This window comes from Condylostylus longicornis, unplaced genomic scaffold (assembly GCF_029603195.1).
Source record: "Condylostylus longicornis isolate FDR11 unplaced genomic scaffold, ASM2960319v2 ptg000153l, whole genome shotgun sequence".
Taxonomy (NCBI): domain Eukaryota; kingdom Metazoa; phylum Arthropoda; class Insecta; order Diptera; family Dolichopodidae; genus Condylostylus; species Condylostylus longicornis.
Window position 1 is genome coordinate 1391936 of NW_026578121.1, and position 19190 is coordinate 1411125.

General features: G+C 26.9%; 3 protein-coding genes across 4 annotated transcripts in view; 2 read left to right on the forward strand and 1 right to left on the reverse strand.

Annotated features, from left to right (window-relative positions):
• LOC129615925 (dolichyl-phosphate beta-glucosyltransferase) overlaps window positions 1-9294 on the forward strand; it is a 33596-nt gene extending 24302 nt beyond the window's left edge. For both annotated transcript variants that reach the window (XM_055531349.1, XM_055531350.1), the window contains exon 6: window positions 9038-9294. In XM_055531349.1, coding sequence (XP_055387324.1) covers window positions 9038-9233 — 196 coding nt within the window. In that variant the 3' untranslated portion in view covers window positions 9234-9294. The remainder of the gene's footprint in view (window positions 1-9037) is intronic.
• A 567-nt stretch (window positions 9295-9861) lies between these two features.
• Window positions 9862-11443, reverse strand: LOC129615902 (minor histocompatibility antigen H13). Its single transcript, XM_055531319.1, has 3 exons — window positions 11123-11443; window positions 10215-11065; window positions 9862-10125 (listed from the first exon to the last, which is right to left on the reverse strand). Exons 1-3 carry the CDS (start codon window positions 11303-11305, stop codon window positions 10044-10046), a joined length of 1116 nt encoding a protein of 371 aa, XP_055387294.1. The 5' UTR covers window positions 11306-11443; the 3' UTR covers window positions 9862-10043.
• A 1430-nt stretch (window positions 11444-12873) lies between these two features.
• LOC129615868 (heterogeneous nuclear ribonucleoprotein 27C) lies at window positions 12874-16752 on the forward strand. The gene is made up of 3 exons (XM_055531264.1): window positions 12874-13040; window positions 13785-14429; window positions 15334-16752. The coding sequence occupies exons 2-3, from the start codon at window positions 13932-13934 to the stop codon at window positions 16111-16113; spliced, it is 1278 nt and encodes a 425-aa protein (XP_055387239.1). The 5' UTR covers window positions 12874-13040; window positions 13785-13931; the 3' UTR covers window positions 16114-16752.
• Window positions 16753-19190: the final 2438 nt, after the last annotated feature.

Here is a 19190-nt window from a genome sequence, read left to right on the forward strand (position 1 = left end):
GACAAGGTAGGGAGTCGTGCAAAATTTCAAAAATTTTTTAATTTTTTGACAAGGTAGGGGGTCGTGCAAAATTTTAAAAATTTTTAATGACAAGGTAGGGAGTCGTGCAAAATTTTAAAAATTTTTAAATTTTTTGACAAGGTAGAGGGTCGTGCAAAATTTCAAAATTTTTTCATTTTTTGACAAGGTAGGGGGTCGTGCAAAATTTCAAAAAATTTTTAATGACAAGGTAGGGAGTCGTGCAAAATTTCAAAAATTTTTTAATTTTTTGACAAGGTAGGGGGTCGTGCAAAATTTTAAAAATTTTTAATGACAAGGTAGGGAGTCGTGCAAAATTTTAAAAATTTTTAAATTTTTTGACAAGGTAGAGGGTCGTGCAAAATTTCAAAATTTTTTCATTTTTTGACAAGGTAGGGGGTCGTGCAAAATTTCAAAAAATTTTTAATGACAAGGTAGGGAGTCGTGCAAAATTTCAAAAATTTTTTAATTTTTTGACAAGGTAGGGGGTCGTGCAAAATTTTAAAAAATTTTTAATTTTTTGACAAGGTAGAGGGTCGTGCAAAATTTCAAAATTTTTTCATTTTTTGACAAGGTAGGGAGTCGTGCAAAATTTCAAAAATTTTTTAATTTTTTGACAAGGTAGGGGGTCGTGCAAAATTTTAAAAATTTTTAATGACAAGGTAGGGAGTCGTGCAAAATTTTAAAAATTTTTAAATTTTTTGACAAGGTAGAGGGTCGTGCAAAATTTCAAAATTTTTTCATTTTTTGACAAGGTAGGGGGTCGTGCAAAATTTCAAAAAATTTTTAATGACAAGGTAGGGAGTCGTGCAAAATTTCAAAAATTTTTTAATTTTTTGACAAGGTAGGGGGTCGTGCAAAATTTTAAAAAATTTTTAATTTTTTGACAAGGTAGAGGGTCGTGCAAAATTTCAAAATTTTTTCATTTTTTGACAAGGTAGGGAGTCGTGCAAAATTTCAAAAATTTTTTAATTTTTTGACAAGGTAGGGGGTCGTGCAAAATTTTAAAAATTTTTAATGACAAGGTAGGGAGTCGTGCAAAATTTCAAAAATTTTTAAATTTTTTGACAAGGTAGAGGGTCGTGCAAAATTTCAAAATTTTTTAATTTTTTGACAAGGTAGGGGGTCGTACAAAATTTCAAAAAATTTTTAATGACAAGGTAGGGAGTCGTGCAAAATTTCAAAAATTTTTTAATTTTTTGACAAGGTAGGGGGTCGTGCAAAATTTCAAAAAATTTTTAATGACAAGGTAGGGAGTCGTGCAAAATTTCAAAAATTTTTTAATTTTTTGACAAGGTAGGGGGTCGTGCAAAATTTTAAAAAATTTTTAATTTTTTGACAAGGTAGAGGGTCGTGCAAAATTTCAAAATTTTTTCATTTTTTGACAAGGTAGGGGGTCGTGCAAAATTTTAAAAATTTTTAATGACAAGGTAGGGAGTCGTGCAAAATTTCAAAAATTTTTAAATTTTTTGACAAGGTAGAGGGTCGTGCAAAATTTCAAAATTTTTTAATTTTTTGACAAGGTAGGGGGTCGTGCAAAATTTCAAAAAATTTTTAATGACAAGGTAGGGAGTCGTGCAAAATTTCAAAAATTTTTTAATTTTTTGACAAGGTAGGGGGTCGTGCAAAATTTTAAAAAATTTTTAATTTTTTGACAAGGTAGAGGGTCGTGCAAAATTTTAAAAATTTTTAATTTTTTGACAAGGTAGGGGGTCGTGCAAAATTTCAAAAATTTTTAATTTTTTGACAAGGTAGGGGGGTCGTACAAAATTTTAAAAATTTTTAATTTTTTGACAAGGTAAAGGGTCGTGCAAAATTTCAAAATTTTTTAATTTTTTGACAAGGTAGGGGGTCGTGCAAAATTTTAAAAATTTTTAATTTTTTGACAAGGTAGGGGGTCGTGCAAAATTTTAAAAAATTTTTAATTTTTTGACAAGGTAGGGGGTCGTGCAAAATTTTAAAAAATTTTTAATTTTTTGACAAGGTTGGGGGTCGTGCAAAATTTCAAAAAATTTTTAATGACAAGGTAGGGAGTCGTGCAAAATTTTTTAATTTTTTGACAAGGTAGGGGGTCGTGCAAAATTTTAAAAAATTTTTAATTTTTTGACAAGGTAGAGGGTCGTGCAAAATTTTAAAAATTTTTAATTTTTTGACAAGGTAGGGGGTCGTGCAAAATTTCAAAAATTTTTAATTTTTTGACAAGGTAGGGGGGTCGTGCAAAATTTCAAAAAATTTTTAATGACAAGGTAGGGAGTCGTGCAAAATTTTTTAATTTTTTGACAAGGTAGGGGGTCGTGCAAAATTTTAAAAAATTTTTAATTTTTTGACAAGGTAGGGGGTCGTGCAAAATTTCAAAAATTTTTAATTTTTTGACAAGGTAGGGGGGTCGTGCAAAATTTTAAAAATTTTTAATTTTTTGACAAGGTAAAGGGTCGTGCAAAATTTCAAAATTTTTTAATTTTTTGACAAGGTAGGGGGTCGTGCAAAATTTTAAAAATTTTTAATTTTTTGACAAGGTAGGGGGTCGTGCAAAATTTTAAAAAATTTTTAATTTTTTGACAAGGTAGGGGGTCGTGCAAAATTTTAAAAAATTTTTAATTTTTTGACAAGGTTGGGGGTCGTGCAAAATTTCAAAAAATTTTTAATGACAAGGTAGGGAGTCGTGCAAAATTTTAAAAATTTTTTAATTTTTTGACAAGGTAGGGGGTCGTGCAAAATTTTAAAAAATTTTTAATTTTTTGACAAGGTAGGGGGTCGTGCAAAATTTCAAAAATTTTTAATTTTTTGACAAGGTAGGTGGTCGTGCAAAATTTCAAAAAAATTTTAATTTTTTGACAAGGTAGAGGTTCGTGCAAAATTTCAAAATTTTTTAATTTTCTGACAAGGTAGGGGGTTGTGCAAAATTTTAAAAATTTTTAATTTTTTGACAAGGTAGGGGGTCGTGCAAAATTTCAAAAAATTTTTAATGACAAGGTAGGGAGTCGTGCAAAATTTCAAAAATTTTTTAATTTTTTGACAAGGTAGGGGGTCGTGCAAAATTTCAAAAATTTTTTAATTTTTTGACAAGGTAGGGGGTCGTGCAAAATTTTAAAAAATTTTTAATTTTTTGACAAGGTAGGGGGTCGTGCAAAATTTTAAAAATTTTTAATTTTTTGACAAGGTAGGGGGTCGTGCAAAATTTCAAAAATTTTTAATTTTTTGACAAAGTAGGTGGTCGTGCAAAATTTCAAAAAAATTTTAATTTTTTGACAAGGTAGAGGGTCGTGCAAAATTTCAAAATTTTTTAATTTTTTGACAAGGTAGGGGGTCGTGCAAAATTTCAAAAATTTTTAATTTTTTAACAAGGTAGGGGGTCGTGCAAAATTTTAAAAATTTTTTAATTTTTTGACAAGGTAGGGGGTCGTGCAAAATTTCAAAAATTTTTAATTTTTTGACAAGGTAGGGGGTCATGCAAAATTTTAAAAATTTTTTAATTTTTTGACAAGGTAGGGGGTCGTGCAAAATTTCAAAAATTTTTAATTTTTTGACAAGGTAGGTGGTCGTGCAAAATTTCAAAAAAATTTTAATTTTTTGACAAGGTAGAGGGTCGTGCAAAATTTCAAAATTTTTTAATTTTTTGACAAGGGGGTCGTGCAAAATTTCAAAAATTTTTAATTTTTTGACAATGTAGGGGGTCGTGCAAAATTTTAAAAAATTTTTAATTTTTTGACAAGGTAGGGGGTCGTGCAAAATTTCAAAAATTTTTAATTTTTTGACAAGGTAGGTGGTCGTGCAAAATTTCAAAAAAATTTTAATTTTTTGACAAGGTAGAGGTACGTGCAAAATTTCAAAATTTTTTAATTTTTTGACAAGGTAGGGGGTTGTGCAAAATTTTAAAAATTTTTAATTTTTTGACAAGGTAGGGGGTCGTGCAAAATTTCAAAAAATTTTTAATGACAAGGTAGGGAGTCGTGCAAAATTTCAAAAATTTTTTAATTTTTTGACAAGGTAGGGGGTCGTGCAAAATTTCAAAAATTTTTTAATTTTTTGACAAGGTAGGGGGTCGTGCAAAATTTTAAAAAATTTTTAATTTTTTGACAAGGTAGGGGGTCGTGCAAAATTTTAAAAATTTTTAATTTTTTGACAAGGTAGGGGGTCGTGCAAAATTTCAAAAATTTGTAATTTTTTGACAAGGTAGGTGGTCGTGCAAAATTTCAAAAAAAATTTAATTTTTTGACAAGGTCGTGCAAAATTTCAAAATTTTTTAATTTTTTGACAAGGTAGGGGGTCGTGCAAAATTTCAAAAATTTTTAATTTTTTGACAAGGTAGGGGGTTGTGCAAAATTTTAAAAATTTTTAATTTTTTGACAAGGTAGGGGGTCGTGCAAAATTTTAAAAATTTTTTAATTTTTTGACAAGGTAGGGGGTCGTGCAAAATTTCAAAAATTTTTAATTTTTTGACAAGGTAGGGGGTCGTGCAAAATTTTAAAAAATTTTTAATTTTTTGACAAGGTAGAGGGTCGTGCAAAATTTCAAAATTTTTTCATTTTTTGACAAGGTAGGGGGTCGTGCAAAATTTTAAAAATTTTTAATGACAAGGTAGGGAGTCGTGCAAAATTTCAAAAATTTTTAAATTTTTTGACAAGGTAGAGGGTCGTGCAAAATTTCAAAATTTTTTCATTTTTTGACAAGGTAGGGGGTCGTGCAAAATTTTAAAAATTTTTAATGACAAGGTAGGGAGTCGTGCAAAATTTCAAAAATTTTTAAATTTTTTGACAAGGTAGGGGGTCGTGCAAAATTTCAAAAAATTTTTAATGACAAGGTAGGGAGTCGTGCAAAATTTCAAAATTTTTTAATTTTTTGACAAGGTAGGGGGTCGTGCAAAATTTCAAAAAATTTTTAATGACAAGGTAGGGAGTCGTGCAAAATTTCAAAAATTTTTAATGACAAGGTAGAGGGTCGTGCAAAATTTCAAAATTTTTTAATTTTTTGACAAGGTAGGGGGTCGTGCAAAATTTCAAAAATTTTTAATTTTTTGACAAGGTAGGGGGTCGTGCAAAATTTTAAAAAATTTTTAATTTTTTGACAAGGTAGGGGGTCGTGCAAAATTTCAAAAAATTTTTAATGACAAGGTAGGGGGTCGTGCAAAATTTCAAAAAATTTTTAATGACAAGGTAGGGAGTCGTGCAAAATTTCAAAAATTTTTTAATTTTTTGACAAGGTAGGGGGTCGTGCAAAATTTCAAAAATTTTTAATTTTTTGACAAGGTAGGGGGTCGTGCAAAATTTTAAAAAATTTTTAATTTTTTGACAAGGTAGAGGGTCGTGCAAAATTTCAAAATTTTTTCATTTTTTGACAAGGTAGGGGGTCGTGCAAAATTTTAAAAATTTTTAATGACAAGGTAGGGAGTCGTGCAAAATTTCAAAAATTTTTAAATTTTTTGACAAGGTAGAGGGTCGTGCAAAATTTCAAAAATTTTTTAATTTTTTGACAAGGTAGGGGGTCGTGCAAAATTTCAAAAATTTTTAATTTTTTGACAAGGTAGGGGGTCGTGCAAAATTTCAAAAATTTTTAATTTTTTGACAAGGTAGGGGGTCGTGCAAAATTTTAAAAAATTTTTAATTTTTTGACAAGGTAGAGGGTCGTGCAAAATTTCAAAATTTTTTCATTTTTTGACAAGGTAGGGGGTCGTGCAAAATTTTAAAAATTTTTAATGACAAGGTAGGGAGTCGTGCAAAATTTCAAAAATTTTTAAATTTTTTGACAAGGTAGAGGGTCGTGCAAAATTTCAAAATTTTTTAATTTTTTGACAAGGTAGGGGGTCGTGCAAAATTTCAAAAAATTTTTAATAACAAGGTAGGGAGTCGTGCAAAATTTCAAAAATTTTTTAATTTTTTGACGAGGTAGGGGGTCGTGCAAAATTTTAAAAAATTTTTAATTTTTTGACAAGGTAGGGGGTCGTGCAAAATTTTAAAAATTTTTAATTTTTTGACAAGGTAGGGGGTCGTGCAAAATTTCAAAAATTTTTAATGACAAGGTAGAGAGTCGTGCAAAATTTCAAAAATTTTTTAATTTTTTGACAAGGTAGGGGGTCGTGCAAAATTTCAAAAATTTTTTAATTTTTTGACAAGGTAGGGGGTCGTGCAAAATTTTAAAAATTTTTAATTTTTTGACAAGGTAGGGGGTCGTGCAAAATTTCAAAAATTTTTAATGACAAGGTAGAGAGTCGTGCAAAATTTCAAAAATTTTTTAATTTTTTGACAAGGTAGGGGGTCGTGCAAAATTTCAAAAATTTTTTAATTTTTTGACAAGGTAGGGGGTCGTGCAAAATTTTAAAAATTTTTAATTTTTTGACAAGGTAGGGGGTCGTGCAAAATTTCAAAAATTTTTAATGACAAGGTAGAGAGTCGTGCAAAATTTCAAAAATTTTTTAATTTTTTGACAAGGTAGGGGGTCGTGCAAAATTTCAAAAATTTTTTAATTTTTTGACGAGGTAGGGAGTCGTGCAAAATTTCAAAAATTTTTTAATTTTTTGACGAGGTAGGGGGTCGTGCAAAATTTTAAAAAATTTTTAATTTTTTGACAAGGTAGGGGGTCGTGCAAAATTTTAAAAATTTTTAATTTTTTGACAAGGTAGGGGGTCGTGCAAAATTTCAAAAATTTTTAATGACAAGGTAGAGAGTCGTGCAAAATTTCAAAAATTTTTTAATTTTTTGACAAGGTAGGGGGTCGTGCAAAATTTCAAAAATTTTTTAATTTTTTGACGAGGTAGGGAGTCGTGCAAAATTTCAAAAATTTTTTAATTTTTTGACGAGGTAGGGGGTCGTGCAAAATTTTAAAAAATTTTTAATTTTTTGACAAGGTAGAGGTTCGTGCAAAATTTCAAAATTTTTTAATTTTTTGACAAGGTAGGGGGTCGTGCAAAATTTCAAAAAATTTTTAATGACAAGGTAGAGAGTCGTGCAAAATTTCAAAAATTTTTTAATTTTTTGACAAGGTAGGGGGTCGTGCAAAATTTCAAAAATTTTTTAATTTTTTGACGAGGTAGGGGGTCGTGCAAAATTTTAAAAAATTTTTAATTTTTTGACAAGGTAGGGGGTCGTGCAAAATTTTAAAAATTTTTAATTTTTTGACAAGGTAGGGGGTCGTGCAAAATTTCAAAAATTTTTAATTTTTTGACAAGGTAGGTGGTCGTGCAAAATTTCAAAATTTTTTAATTTTTTGACAAGGTAGGGGGTCGTGCAAAATTTCAAAAATTTTTAATTTTTTAACAAGGTAGGGGGTCGTGCAAAATTTTAAAAATTTTTTAATTTTTTGACAAGGTAGGGGGTCGTGCAAAATTTCAAAAATTTTTAATTTTTTGACAAGGTAGGGGGTCATGCAAAATTTTAAAAATTTTTTAATTTTTTGACAAGGTAGGGGGTCGTGCAAAATTTCAAAAATTTTTAATTTTTTGACAAGGTAGGTGGTCGTGCAAAATTTCAAAAAAATTTTAATTTTTTGACAAGGTAGAGGGTCGTGCAAAATTTCAAAATTTTTTAATTTTTTGACAAGGGGGTCGTGCAAAATTTCAAAAATTTTTAATTTTTTGACAAGGTAGGGGGTCGTGCAAAATTTTAAAAAATTTTTAATTTTTTGACAAGGTAGAGGTACGTGCAAAATTTCAAAATTTTTTAATTTTTTGACAAGGTAGGGGGTTGTGCAAAATTTTAAAAATTTTTAATTTTTTGACAAGGTAGGGGGTCGTGCAAAATTTCAAAAAATTTTTAATGACAAGGTAGGGAGTCGTGCAAAATTTCAAAAATTTTTTAATTTTTTGACAAGGTAGGGGGTCGTGCAAAATTTCAAAAATTTTTTAATTTTTTGACAAGGTAGGGGGTCGTGCAAAATTTTAAAAAATTTTTAATTTTTTGACAAGGTAGGGGGTCGTGCAAAATTTTAAAAATTTTTAATTTTTTGACAAGGTAGGGGGTCGTGCAAAATTTCAAAAATTTTTAATTTTTTGACAAGGTAGGTGGTCGTGCAAAATTTCAAAAAAAATTTAATTTTTTGACAAGGTCGTGCAAAATTTCAAAATTTTTTAATTTTTTGACAAGGTAGGGGGTCGTGCAAAATTTCAAAAATTTTTAATTTTTTGACAAGGTAGGGGGTTGTGCAAAATTTTAAAAATTTTTAATTTTTTGACAAGGTAGGGGGTCGTGCAAAATTTTAAAAATTTTTTAATTTTTTGACAAGGTAGGGGGTCGTGCAAAATTTCAAAAATTTTTAATTTTTTGACAAGGTAGGGGGTCGTGCAAAATTTCAAAAATTTTTAATTTTTTGACAAGGTAGGGGGTTGTGCAAAATTTTAAAAATTTTTAATTTTTTGACAAGGTAGGGGGTCGTGCAAAATTTTAAAAATTTTTTAATTTTTTGACAAGGTAGGGGGTCGTGCAAAATTTTAAAAATTTTTAATTTTTTGACAAGGTAGGGGGTCGTGCAAAATTTTAAAAATTTTTTAATTTTTTGACAAGGTAGGGGGTCGTGCAAAATTTTAAAAATTTTTAATTTTTTGACAAGGTAGGGGGTCGTGCAAAATTTTAAAAATTTTTTAATTTTTTGACAAGGTAGGGGGTCGTGCAAAATTTCAAAAATTTTTAATTTTTTGACAAGGTAGGGGGTCGTGCAAAATTTCAAAAATTTTTAATTTTTTGACAAGGTAGGGGGTCGTGCAAAATTTTAAAAATTTTTTAATTTTTTGACAAGGTAGGGGGTCGTGCAAAATTTTAAAAATTTTTTAATTTTTTGACAAGGTAGGGGGTCGTGCAAAATTTCAAAAATTTTTAATTTTTTGACAAGGTAGGGGGTCGTGCGAAATTTCTAAAATTTTTTAATTTTTTGACAAGGTAGGGGGTCGTACAAAATTTCAAAAATTTTTAATTTTTTGACAAGGTAGCTTAAAAATTGTAGTAAAGCGATACTAACGCACTACTAGCTTTTTTTTAACCAAGAATTTTATGATTATAAGATTAGTTAATATTTTCATTTTTAAAATTTTTAGGGCTTTTGATGTTGAGTTACTATACATCGCACAATATTTAAAAATGCCAATAAAAGAAATTGCAGTTTGTTGGACAGAAATTGAAGGTTCGAAAATCGTTCCTTTTTGGTCATGGTTGCAAATGGGAATTGATCTCTTTTTAATATGGTTTCGTTATTTAATAGGAGCTTGGAAAATCAATGATATGTATTTATAAAGTAGATTTAAGAATAATATTATACATTCCTTAATAAATTTTTGGTAATACATGTATGTAATATGCTATCCCATTTTTTTTAAAACTACTTACATATATATTTATATAAGGAAAAGAAAAATTTTTGTTTTATTGAAACATGAAATTTGTTTAAAACATATGTTTTTTTGAGTCTTAAAAAAGCTAACTTTCGATTCACAGTTCTCCTCTATCTTTTAAGAGATAGTAATATATGTATGTTAAAAAAAATTAATTTATACAATAAATTTTGAAAAATAATTTTTATTAAACTTTAGAAAATTCCATTTTTATTTCCTTTATAAAAGAAATTTGTTGTAATTAATTATGAATTGAGAAAGAAAAATATGATTTTACACAAATGATTTTTCTTAAAAATAAAAATTTGAATTTAAAATCAATTTTCCTTTTATAATGACTGTTAGACTTGAATTACAATACTATGGAAGTTTATAATTACATAAATGTTTTACAATTTTCATAATTTGTCCCTACTTTCATAGTTTGCTAAAAAAAAAATTAATTTAAAAATAGTCGCTCAAAGATTTTGAATACATAAAAGCTATGCTGATTTTTATCATAACTTGAAAAATTTTATAGAAACAAACAATTGAAAATAACAAAAAAGTAAAATTTATATTATGCTTAGCAAAATAAAAAATTTAAATAATATATATTCATAATACATTAATTTTATTTTTAATACATACTATTAAAATTATTCAATTTACATGGTTCTAGATAAAAAAATTAAATTCCCATATACAACATACAAATTGAACATTTCTTTTCTTACATCGATTTAGACTGTTTGTTCTTTTTACTTGATTCTTTCTTCTCTTTTTCTGGTTTTTCCTCTGGATGATCTTCATATCTACAAAAAAAGAAAAGGTATCAATTTTATAGAAGAAATTTTATTCCTGTAATTAAAATTATACAATTCGTATAAGACATTGAACTTACGAAAAAAGTTGTTTTAAATCTCCTTTTAAAAACGCGATTAGAGTGGGTGTTACAATACAGGCTGGAACTAAATATAACAAAGCTGGTTGAGCGTGTTTAAACATGTGCATCACAAAAATTGTAAAAATTAAACCTAATAAGTAAGCAAATATTGTCGAATAGAAGTATACATTTTTTCGTCTCTTTAAGCTATGGTCAAATCTTAATAACAATGCAATAAAAATTCCAGGAATTACAATGTCTCCTAAACCAAGCATTGCAAAATTCGAAGCTGCTAAGCCATTTACAAGTAAATCTTGTGGGAATACTAGTTTTATAGGTGCTTCAAAACTTTTTGCAACAGTAACCATAACATTTGTTCCGAAAACCCAAAATATATCATAGATAAAAAGTCCACTCAAAAGAATACATCCAGTAACAACATTATTTAAATGTAATAATTCAACTCCATTGATTGCAAAAGCTAAACCAAATAAATTATTGGCAATCCAGTGTTTTTTTAATAAGTACCACACTCCAACGATTACAGATATAATGAGGCAACCAATATCATGCGATGAAAACTTATAATTTATAATGTCTTTTTTGTCTTTGTCTTCTCCTTCTGTAAATAAGATGTGGAATGGTACTTTTGGAATTGCTGCAGGTATTAATGAACCAACTATTGGACTTAATAAATTTGAGAGAGCCATTATTCCCAAAAAGAAGAAATATCCAGTAAGGAGTAAATTAATATAATCTTTTGAAAATATCTGGAAAAATATATATAATCCAAATAACGCACAAGAGGCTATTAATGGGAACATTATTGCATCTTTTGAGGACATTACATCTGCTTTTTCACCAGATGCCTGTAAAAAGAATGATTAATTAACATTGAATTGCAATTCTAATATTTATTGTTCTACCTTTTTGATTTTATGGTGCTTAACTGAACGAATTGAACCAAAAAATATAGGAAATATTGCCATAACTACTAAGCTTCCATAAGCCACGCAAATACCTTCTAATGATGTAGGCACTTTTAGTGCACTACCGTCTGTAATATTTTTTTCCGCATTTAGAATTTCAGTTTCAGTAATTGTATCCATTTAATTTTAGTTCAATTTTATGATTGTTTGTAATTTTTACTCCTTTTTCTTTTTTAATAAAAATCTATTTTCCTTCAATTTTTGACACGTTTACAAAGGTAAAAATTTTAGAAAACAGATTTGACTGTAGTGTCTACAGTCTAGCAATTCACAATCTAAAAATTTATTTAGCAGGTATTTTTTGATTCAGCAATAAGAATGACATTTAAAAATTGTTGATAAGAGCAATTGTCATAACAGCTCATTGAATACCTTTCATGATAATTGACTCTTATGTTTATGAAAAATTACGATTAAAAATTTAAATAATTGAGATTGAATAGTTTTTCTATAGGGTATACAATAATATAAACAATGTATATTTACAAAAATATACTCTATAAGACATGTCTACACTTTAAGAAAAACAAGTTCTTTATTAGTAAATTTAATAATGTTATAGTTTTTGTTTCAGAGAAATATTGAATTTACTGTTCACCGTATTCGTGTCGAAATTCAAATTTTAAATGAGGATATAAATTGTTTAAATTTGCCAACTTTTCATATCTAAATGGACATATAAAGAAATTGCCGCACGGACTATTATCAAATTCTTATAAATTTTTTTTTTAATAAGTTAGCAAATAAACCATTTGTAATTTATTATTTAGTTATTTTTACTCATTTTATATTTAATTTTTTCTAAAAACCGTGCAATTGAAGACATTCGTAAGAATTTGAAAATTATTATAGTAAAAATGCTATAAAAATACAATCCAAAACTATTCAACGTCGCTCTTCCAGCATTTTGAAAACATAATTAGCAAGTTTTAATACATTGAATTGTTAATAAACTAGTTGACCCGCTATTTGAAAATTGAAACTTGGTTGAAACTTAAAAAATTTTAATATACTACTTGTCTTTTTAAAAAAGTTTGAAAGAAAGTTTAAGTGTGAGGGACTATGATGATCAATATTTTTTCATGATTTATACTGCAATCAAAACAATTGAATATTTAAAACTAAGAAGAAATTTATATAATTAATATTTTTGTTATAATAATTTTCTTAGAATATTCTTAAATAATGTTACTTCGAAATAATTTTTTGCCCCTTTGTTGAAATACACATATTTTAAAAAAAAAGTAAATTAAGCTAGAAAATTTCAATTTATTTTTCTTCAAAATAATATATTGACTAGTTCAATATAGAAAAATTTTTGTATTTGTTAAATCAACTATATAACAGTTTCGTTTGAATTACAACATATTTTCCATTTTCAATTAAAAATTGCGATTTTGATATTGTTTTATTAAATTACATGTCATTATTATAATATAATTATGTATATATATATTTTTTTGAATTTTTAGTCTTAAAAACTTCTTAACAATTCGTAACAAAGAAATTTTAAAAAAATTTTATATTATTTTTTGTAATAAAATAGTACAAGCGTATTAAATAAAAATCGAATATGGGAGCGTTTTTAGTATTAAAAAACGAAGCCTTTTGCATTTTACGTGGCAACACGCCATATTTTTATCAAAATGACAAAAGCGACGTTCTGAGACTGAAACTTGAACCTCCAATATCCGTTCGCCATTGGTTAAGTTATCGTATGCCTTCATACATACGTTTTATTTTTAAGTTTAGTTGTTTAAGGAAAAAAATAAATTTTAAGTTTTTTCCTTTCCGGTATTAGATAATTATAAAGTAATTAGGTTTACCATAATAAGATAGACAATAAATTTTTAAGGTGAATATTAATTTTTTGGTCTCTTTTTTTCAATAATGTAAGTGTGATTCCTGGATGTGTCGATGTCGATGTCGATATTTAAATAGAAAACACGAGCTCTATAGAAATTTTTTATATAATTAAAAACTAAGTAGAAGTATTATAGTGTTAAAATTTATAATAAAATATTTAAATATTTTTGAAAATATTGATGAAATTTTCGTAGTAAATATGCATAGTTCAGTTAAATTTTTTGTACAAAATGTAAGCTAAATTTATGTAGGTATAAAAGTATATGTATATATGTGTGTATGTATGTACCTTCATATATGTATATACATATATATATAGTTACTATATGTACGTACGCACGTATATGAATGTGTAACATTTATGCTGCTTTTACATAGTACCTGTTTATTTATATAAAGTGCGGTATATGTACAATTTACACATACAATATATACATTTATACACATATATATGTGAAATTGCTGGGTAAAACAGGTTAAAAATCTTTATTTTGTTAATTTAGCCCAATTAAATAGAATGTAAAGTAAAAATTACTTGATATATTAATGTTAATTTCTAAAAATTAATTTAAAACAGTAACATTTTTAATGTTTTAAAATTATAGAATATAAAAATGAAAAAAAAATATATATATATAAGCATGTAATTAAATCCAGAAATCTCGATATTATTATATAGAAATCTTTTTATTATGTACATACATATTAAGTATATTTTTAATTATCTTTATAGTTACTACGTTAACTGTTAACTATAGAATTCTGCTGCAAACTATACTGTTGATATTAAGAAACTCGGCGAATTTAAAAGCAATTTATACACTGTTGAAAATAGAAAGTTTCTAAAATTCCGACTATCAAAGAGGAAAGTGAAAAAACAATGATGGAGGAAGATGAGAGGGGCAAATTGTTTGTTGGCGGCCTTTCATGGGAAACAACACAAGAAAACCTCTCTAGATATTTTTGCCGTTTTGGAGAGATAATAGATTGTGTTGTTATGAAAAACAATGAAACTGGCCGTTCTAGAGGATTTGGTTTTGTAACCTTTGCCGATCCTGCCAATGTTAATCATGTTTTGCAAAGTGGACCACACACTTTAGATGGTAGAACGATAGATCCAAAACCATGTAATCCAAGAACGTTGCAGAAGCCGAAAAAAGGTGGCGGTTATAAAGTTTTTCTTGGAGGTTTGCCTTCTAATGTAACTGAAACTGATTTAAGAACATTTTTTGGACGTTATGGCAAAGTAACTGAAGTCGTTATTATGTATGACCAAGAAAAGAAGAAATCTCGTGGATTTGGTTTCTTGTCATTCGAAGAAGAACAAGCTGTAGAGCATGTAACAAATGAGCGTTACATAAATTTACACGGCAAACAGGTAAACATTTTTTTGTTATCAATTGGATTCTAGTTTTAATTTAAAAAACATTAGAAAAAAACTATGTATGTATGTACGTTTGTATTGTTTAAAAAAGCAATGTTTTCCAAAATGTCAACAGTCATTGAACATACAAACAAAAATAAATTAAATTAAATACCTATCACAGAAAGTTCAGTGAATGTAATATCACTGAATTTTAAGAAATGTCTGTAGGAGGAAAACAAAAATCATTTTTAAATTCTATATAGTCCTATAAAATCACCATAAAAAAGTTTTTATAAATAGTTTAATTTAAATAGCTTTATTTTTTTATATAATTTTTCAATTTTTTTTTTGTGTCAAAAAGAGAAATTTTCAATAATTTTTGAGCATATTCGTTCTTTTTTTGATTTTTTATGTTCGTTTTATTTTTTTACATCGCAAATTAATTAAAATCAATTTTTGAAATAAGAGAGAAAAAAAGTAAAAGCCAATATTTATGTATAAAGAACGTCAATATAAATATATACAACTTCATAAGAATACAAGTTGTGTGCTAAGAGAATATTAGAAAAATTTTGAGGCGTAGTAGTAGTATTTCTTAATGTTAGTTAAAGCTCTCACATACTTTTCGCTCTATTGTCATATCCATAAATCAAATTTATTGATAACATTTTTATTGTTACAACAAAAATTTTATCTTAAATTTGCGCCAAATCATTTTCATCTTAAATCAGTATAGAAATTTATAATTTATTTTATATTTTTTACAGTACCAACAACTTAACCTCGTTTTTTTGACTAAGTAATTTTGTAATTTTTTTTTTTTTTTTTTTTTTGCTGAACAATCTTAAATTAGCTATAAGTAATATAGCGTAAATAAAAAGAAAAAACATAAAATTATTTATGGAACCTTTTTCAGGTTGAAATAAAAAAAGCTGAACCCCGAGATGGATCAAGTGGTGGTAACGCTAATAACAGTAGTATAGGTTGTGGGTATGGTAAAATGGGTAATGATGCACAATGGGGTGGACCGCATCATGGAGCACCAATGAATATGATGCAAGGTCCAAATGGACAAATGGGTGGACCGCCTTTAAATATGCCTATTGGTGCACCAAATATGATGCCAAGTTATCAAGGATGGGGAACATCTCCTCAACAACAAGGTTATGGATATGGAAATAGTGGACCTGGTTCTTATCAAGGTTGGGGAGCACCTCCTGGTCCACAAGGACCACCACATCATCAATGGGGTAATTATGGTGGGCCACAACAAACACAGGGCTACGGCGGCTATGATATGTATAATTCGGCATCAACAGGTGGACCTAATGGACCTTCAGCAGGTGCGACTTGGAATTGGCCTCCAACTTCTGCAGGTGGTCCTGCAGGAGCTGCTTCTGGAGCTGGTACTGGTGGCTCTGGAAGTGATATGTATTCAAGAGCACAAACTTGGGGAGCAACCGGTCCATCTGGACCAGGCCCAGTTGGTGTAGGAGGGCCAAGAACCGGACCAGGAAATTCAACATCAAAATCGGGTTCAGAATATGATTATGGCGGATATGGCTCAGGCTATGATTATGATTATGGTACTTATAGTAAGGATCCTGCAGCAACTGGTTATGGTGCTGGCCCAAGAGCGGGATACGGTAATGATAATTCATCTCAACCTCCTTATCCAGCTTCACAGGCAGTTTAAGAAACAACAAAAAAATTTAAAATACATCTTTAATTTTATTTTCCATTTAAAATGTACACTTAAATTTATATATAAAAATGAAAGTAGTTAAAAAAAAAACGTAAAAATATATAAAATAAAGAAACCTATTATAAGTACTACACAGAGAGATTTAAATAAATTGTAATCGAACATTTATATTATACATATAAAATTTTAAAAATCATGAATAAATTTAGATTTGACTAGCATGTTGTTTGTAATAAAAATAAATTTATGATTATTACTAAAATTAATATAAATTTATTAGAACTACAAAATTTTATCTTATTTACTAAGGGGTTCATGCATTTTAAAAAAAAAATAATTTTAATTTTAGTGTTAATGTTTCCGTATAATCAAGTATAATTTTAATCGCAAAACTACAAAAAAAAAAAAAACATTTTTTACTATATTATTTCTTGTTGAATATATCGCATTTTAAGTAATCATTTAACTGTCATTAGGTTTAATGCCACAGCGTAAATAAAGCTTAATTCTACATTTAACAAAAAAAAAAAAAAAAAAAACAAATCCTTAAAATAAAATTACATTGTATTTTTTGAAAAATTTTATCATAGTATAAAGAATTCTAGGTTTAACTGAAAAAAAAAGCAAAAATAAACAAATAATCGAATTCTGAATGAAATTTGAATTTAAATTACCATTATAATTAGTTCTAAGGGAAAATAAAAAGGGAAATGATCAGAAAAATGACTCGATTCTTTTCATAATACTTGGATCCTTAAATTTTATAAGAAAACAATGAAAAAAACAAAAAGTTAATTAAAAATATTTCCTAAGGATGGTTATTTTATGTTGATTTGTTCTGGTTTTTTATTAGATGGAGTTTAAATATTTGTTTAAATATTCTTATATTTGGCTTTCTTAGATATAAATATTGTTTATTTTTTCAAAGAATTCAGTTAAGTGTTTGATCTTGAAGTTTTTTTTTTTTTTAGTACATACTACATAACAATAATAAAGTTTCAATTTAACATTATCGAGTTCAACAAAAAAATGGGAGATGAATAAGGTAATAGATAATATTATTATAATATATCTTATATTTACGTTACTTTTATTACAATTAAGAATTATTTTTAAATATTAATAAGTAATAATAGTAAATAAATAATTATTAAAATCTTATACCTTGTCAATTGATTATAAGATAAATATTGGTTTATCCAAAAATTACTTCCATTTTAATAAGTTTTTTTGTATTAACTTAATTTAAATTAAAAAAAAAAAAAAAGTTATATTGATTTATTTTCACCTTACAAAGAAATGTAAAACAGCTTTTGCATGAATAAATTAATGTTATTAATTTGTATTTAAGCTGTTTGTTTTCATCAATATAAAAAAGATATTCTTATTTAAAAAAAAACAAAAATCCTATTATTCTTTTTATTTAACTATAAATTCAATAAACATAAACTTTGCATTTTTCAGTTTCAATCTGGTGGATTTTAAAACTAATATAATATTTATTTATTTTTTTTTTTTCATAATCTTTTCGAAATACCTTTTTTATATATTTTTATCATTAAATTAATTTGATTTTCATATTGAAAAAAATATTAATATTAAAATTAGCAATGTTTAGCATAAAAAATAAGAAATTTTTTTATGATTGCAGATTGACTTAAAAGCTTGATATTCACATTATTCATTGATGATGTGGCTTAGGAATTTATAAAATTCATTAATTAAGAAACATTTTATTAGAATTCATTGTAAAAGTATAACAAGTAAACAAACACGTTTTAAATTTTCCTAATACATAATTTTTTTTCCCTTTTATTTCATTTGGTTTTTGAAAAATTTGATTTTTTGCATCTATCATATCAAATATCATGAAAATTGAAGAATATTTGAATTTGGCTCCATATAAATTTTTATAATAGACAATGAATTCAAGTAGTTTATAATATTATAACAAAAAGCTATATTATATCTAGTGAGTAATTTTAACAAGGCCGTTTTACTTTAGTGCTGGTCTTTGATTTTATTAATTATTTATTGAATATGTAAGTAATTATATGAAAAAATTTCAGTTTAACATAATTAAAATTATACTATGTGATTGAATTTGAATGCAATGAATTTTCTAAGGAAATTAGCATTACGAATTTCATTGCTGAATGCGACTTTGAAATATGGGACGTACTTTCATTGTGTAAGATCACTAAACCATGACATGTTTATATTCATAAGTATTGCTTATAGAAGCTGGGATAAGGAGTTTGATAGAATAATTTGGTAGAATCTATAAAAATCTATAAGCAATGCTTAAGTGTAAATATGATTTTTTTGTGCTGCTTAAACCATATAGTTTACTTATAACCTTATACAAAGTTTACATAACAAACTTTTGCGAATCAAGAAATTTTAATAATTAAAAGGAAAAGATTAACTTAATACAAATGAAGATCTTTTGAAGTTTCTTTTTTGGATATATTAACATAAAAGTGTTTTATTTTTTATCACTTTTGTTATTAAAGGGTTATTATAGTTTTAAAAATTTCATAATCTTCTAAATATATTCGATAAGGTTTTTATTCAAAAAATTAAAATTTGAAGTTATCAACTTTTGTTAAAATTAAATTTAAAGGATAATAAAACCTTATCTTTTATAAACTAGATGTCTCTACCAAAAAATATTTTTTTTATGGATATTTACAAGCAACTATATTATTATATAAGCAGAATTGGTGTATTGCCGACTTTCAAAAAGAATCTAACAGGCACTGATATAGTAATAAATGTATAGTAGTTTAAATGGTTGTAGAAGTGGCGGAGAACATTTTGACGGATCTTCAATAAGAGTGATTGTTGGGGCAAGAAAAGTAAGTTTAAGAACAAGGATTGTACAACAGATTCAATTGAATCGTTTTCTCTGAATTTAAATCGATTTTGATCTAATGCATTAAGAAACGTGACATGCAAGAATAATGTGGTAGTTGTTTGATTTTAGCTTGAGAAATGTGTTTCAGAGGGTTGTTAATTTATATTTTATACTTTCTAATATGCAGACGTGCGAACAAACCAAAGAC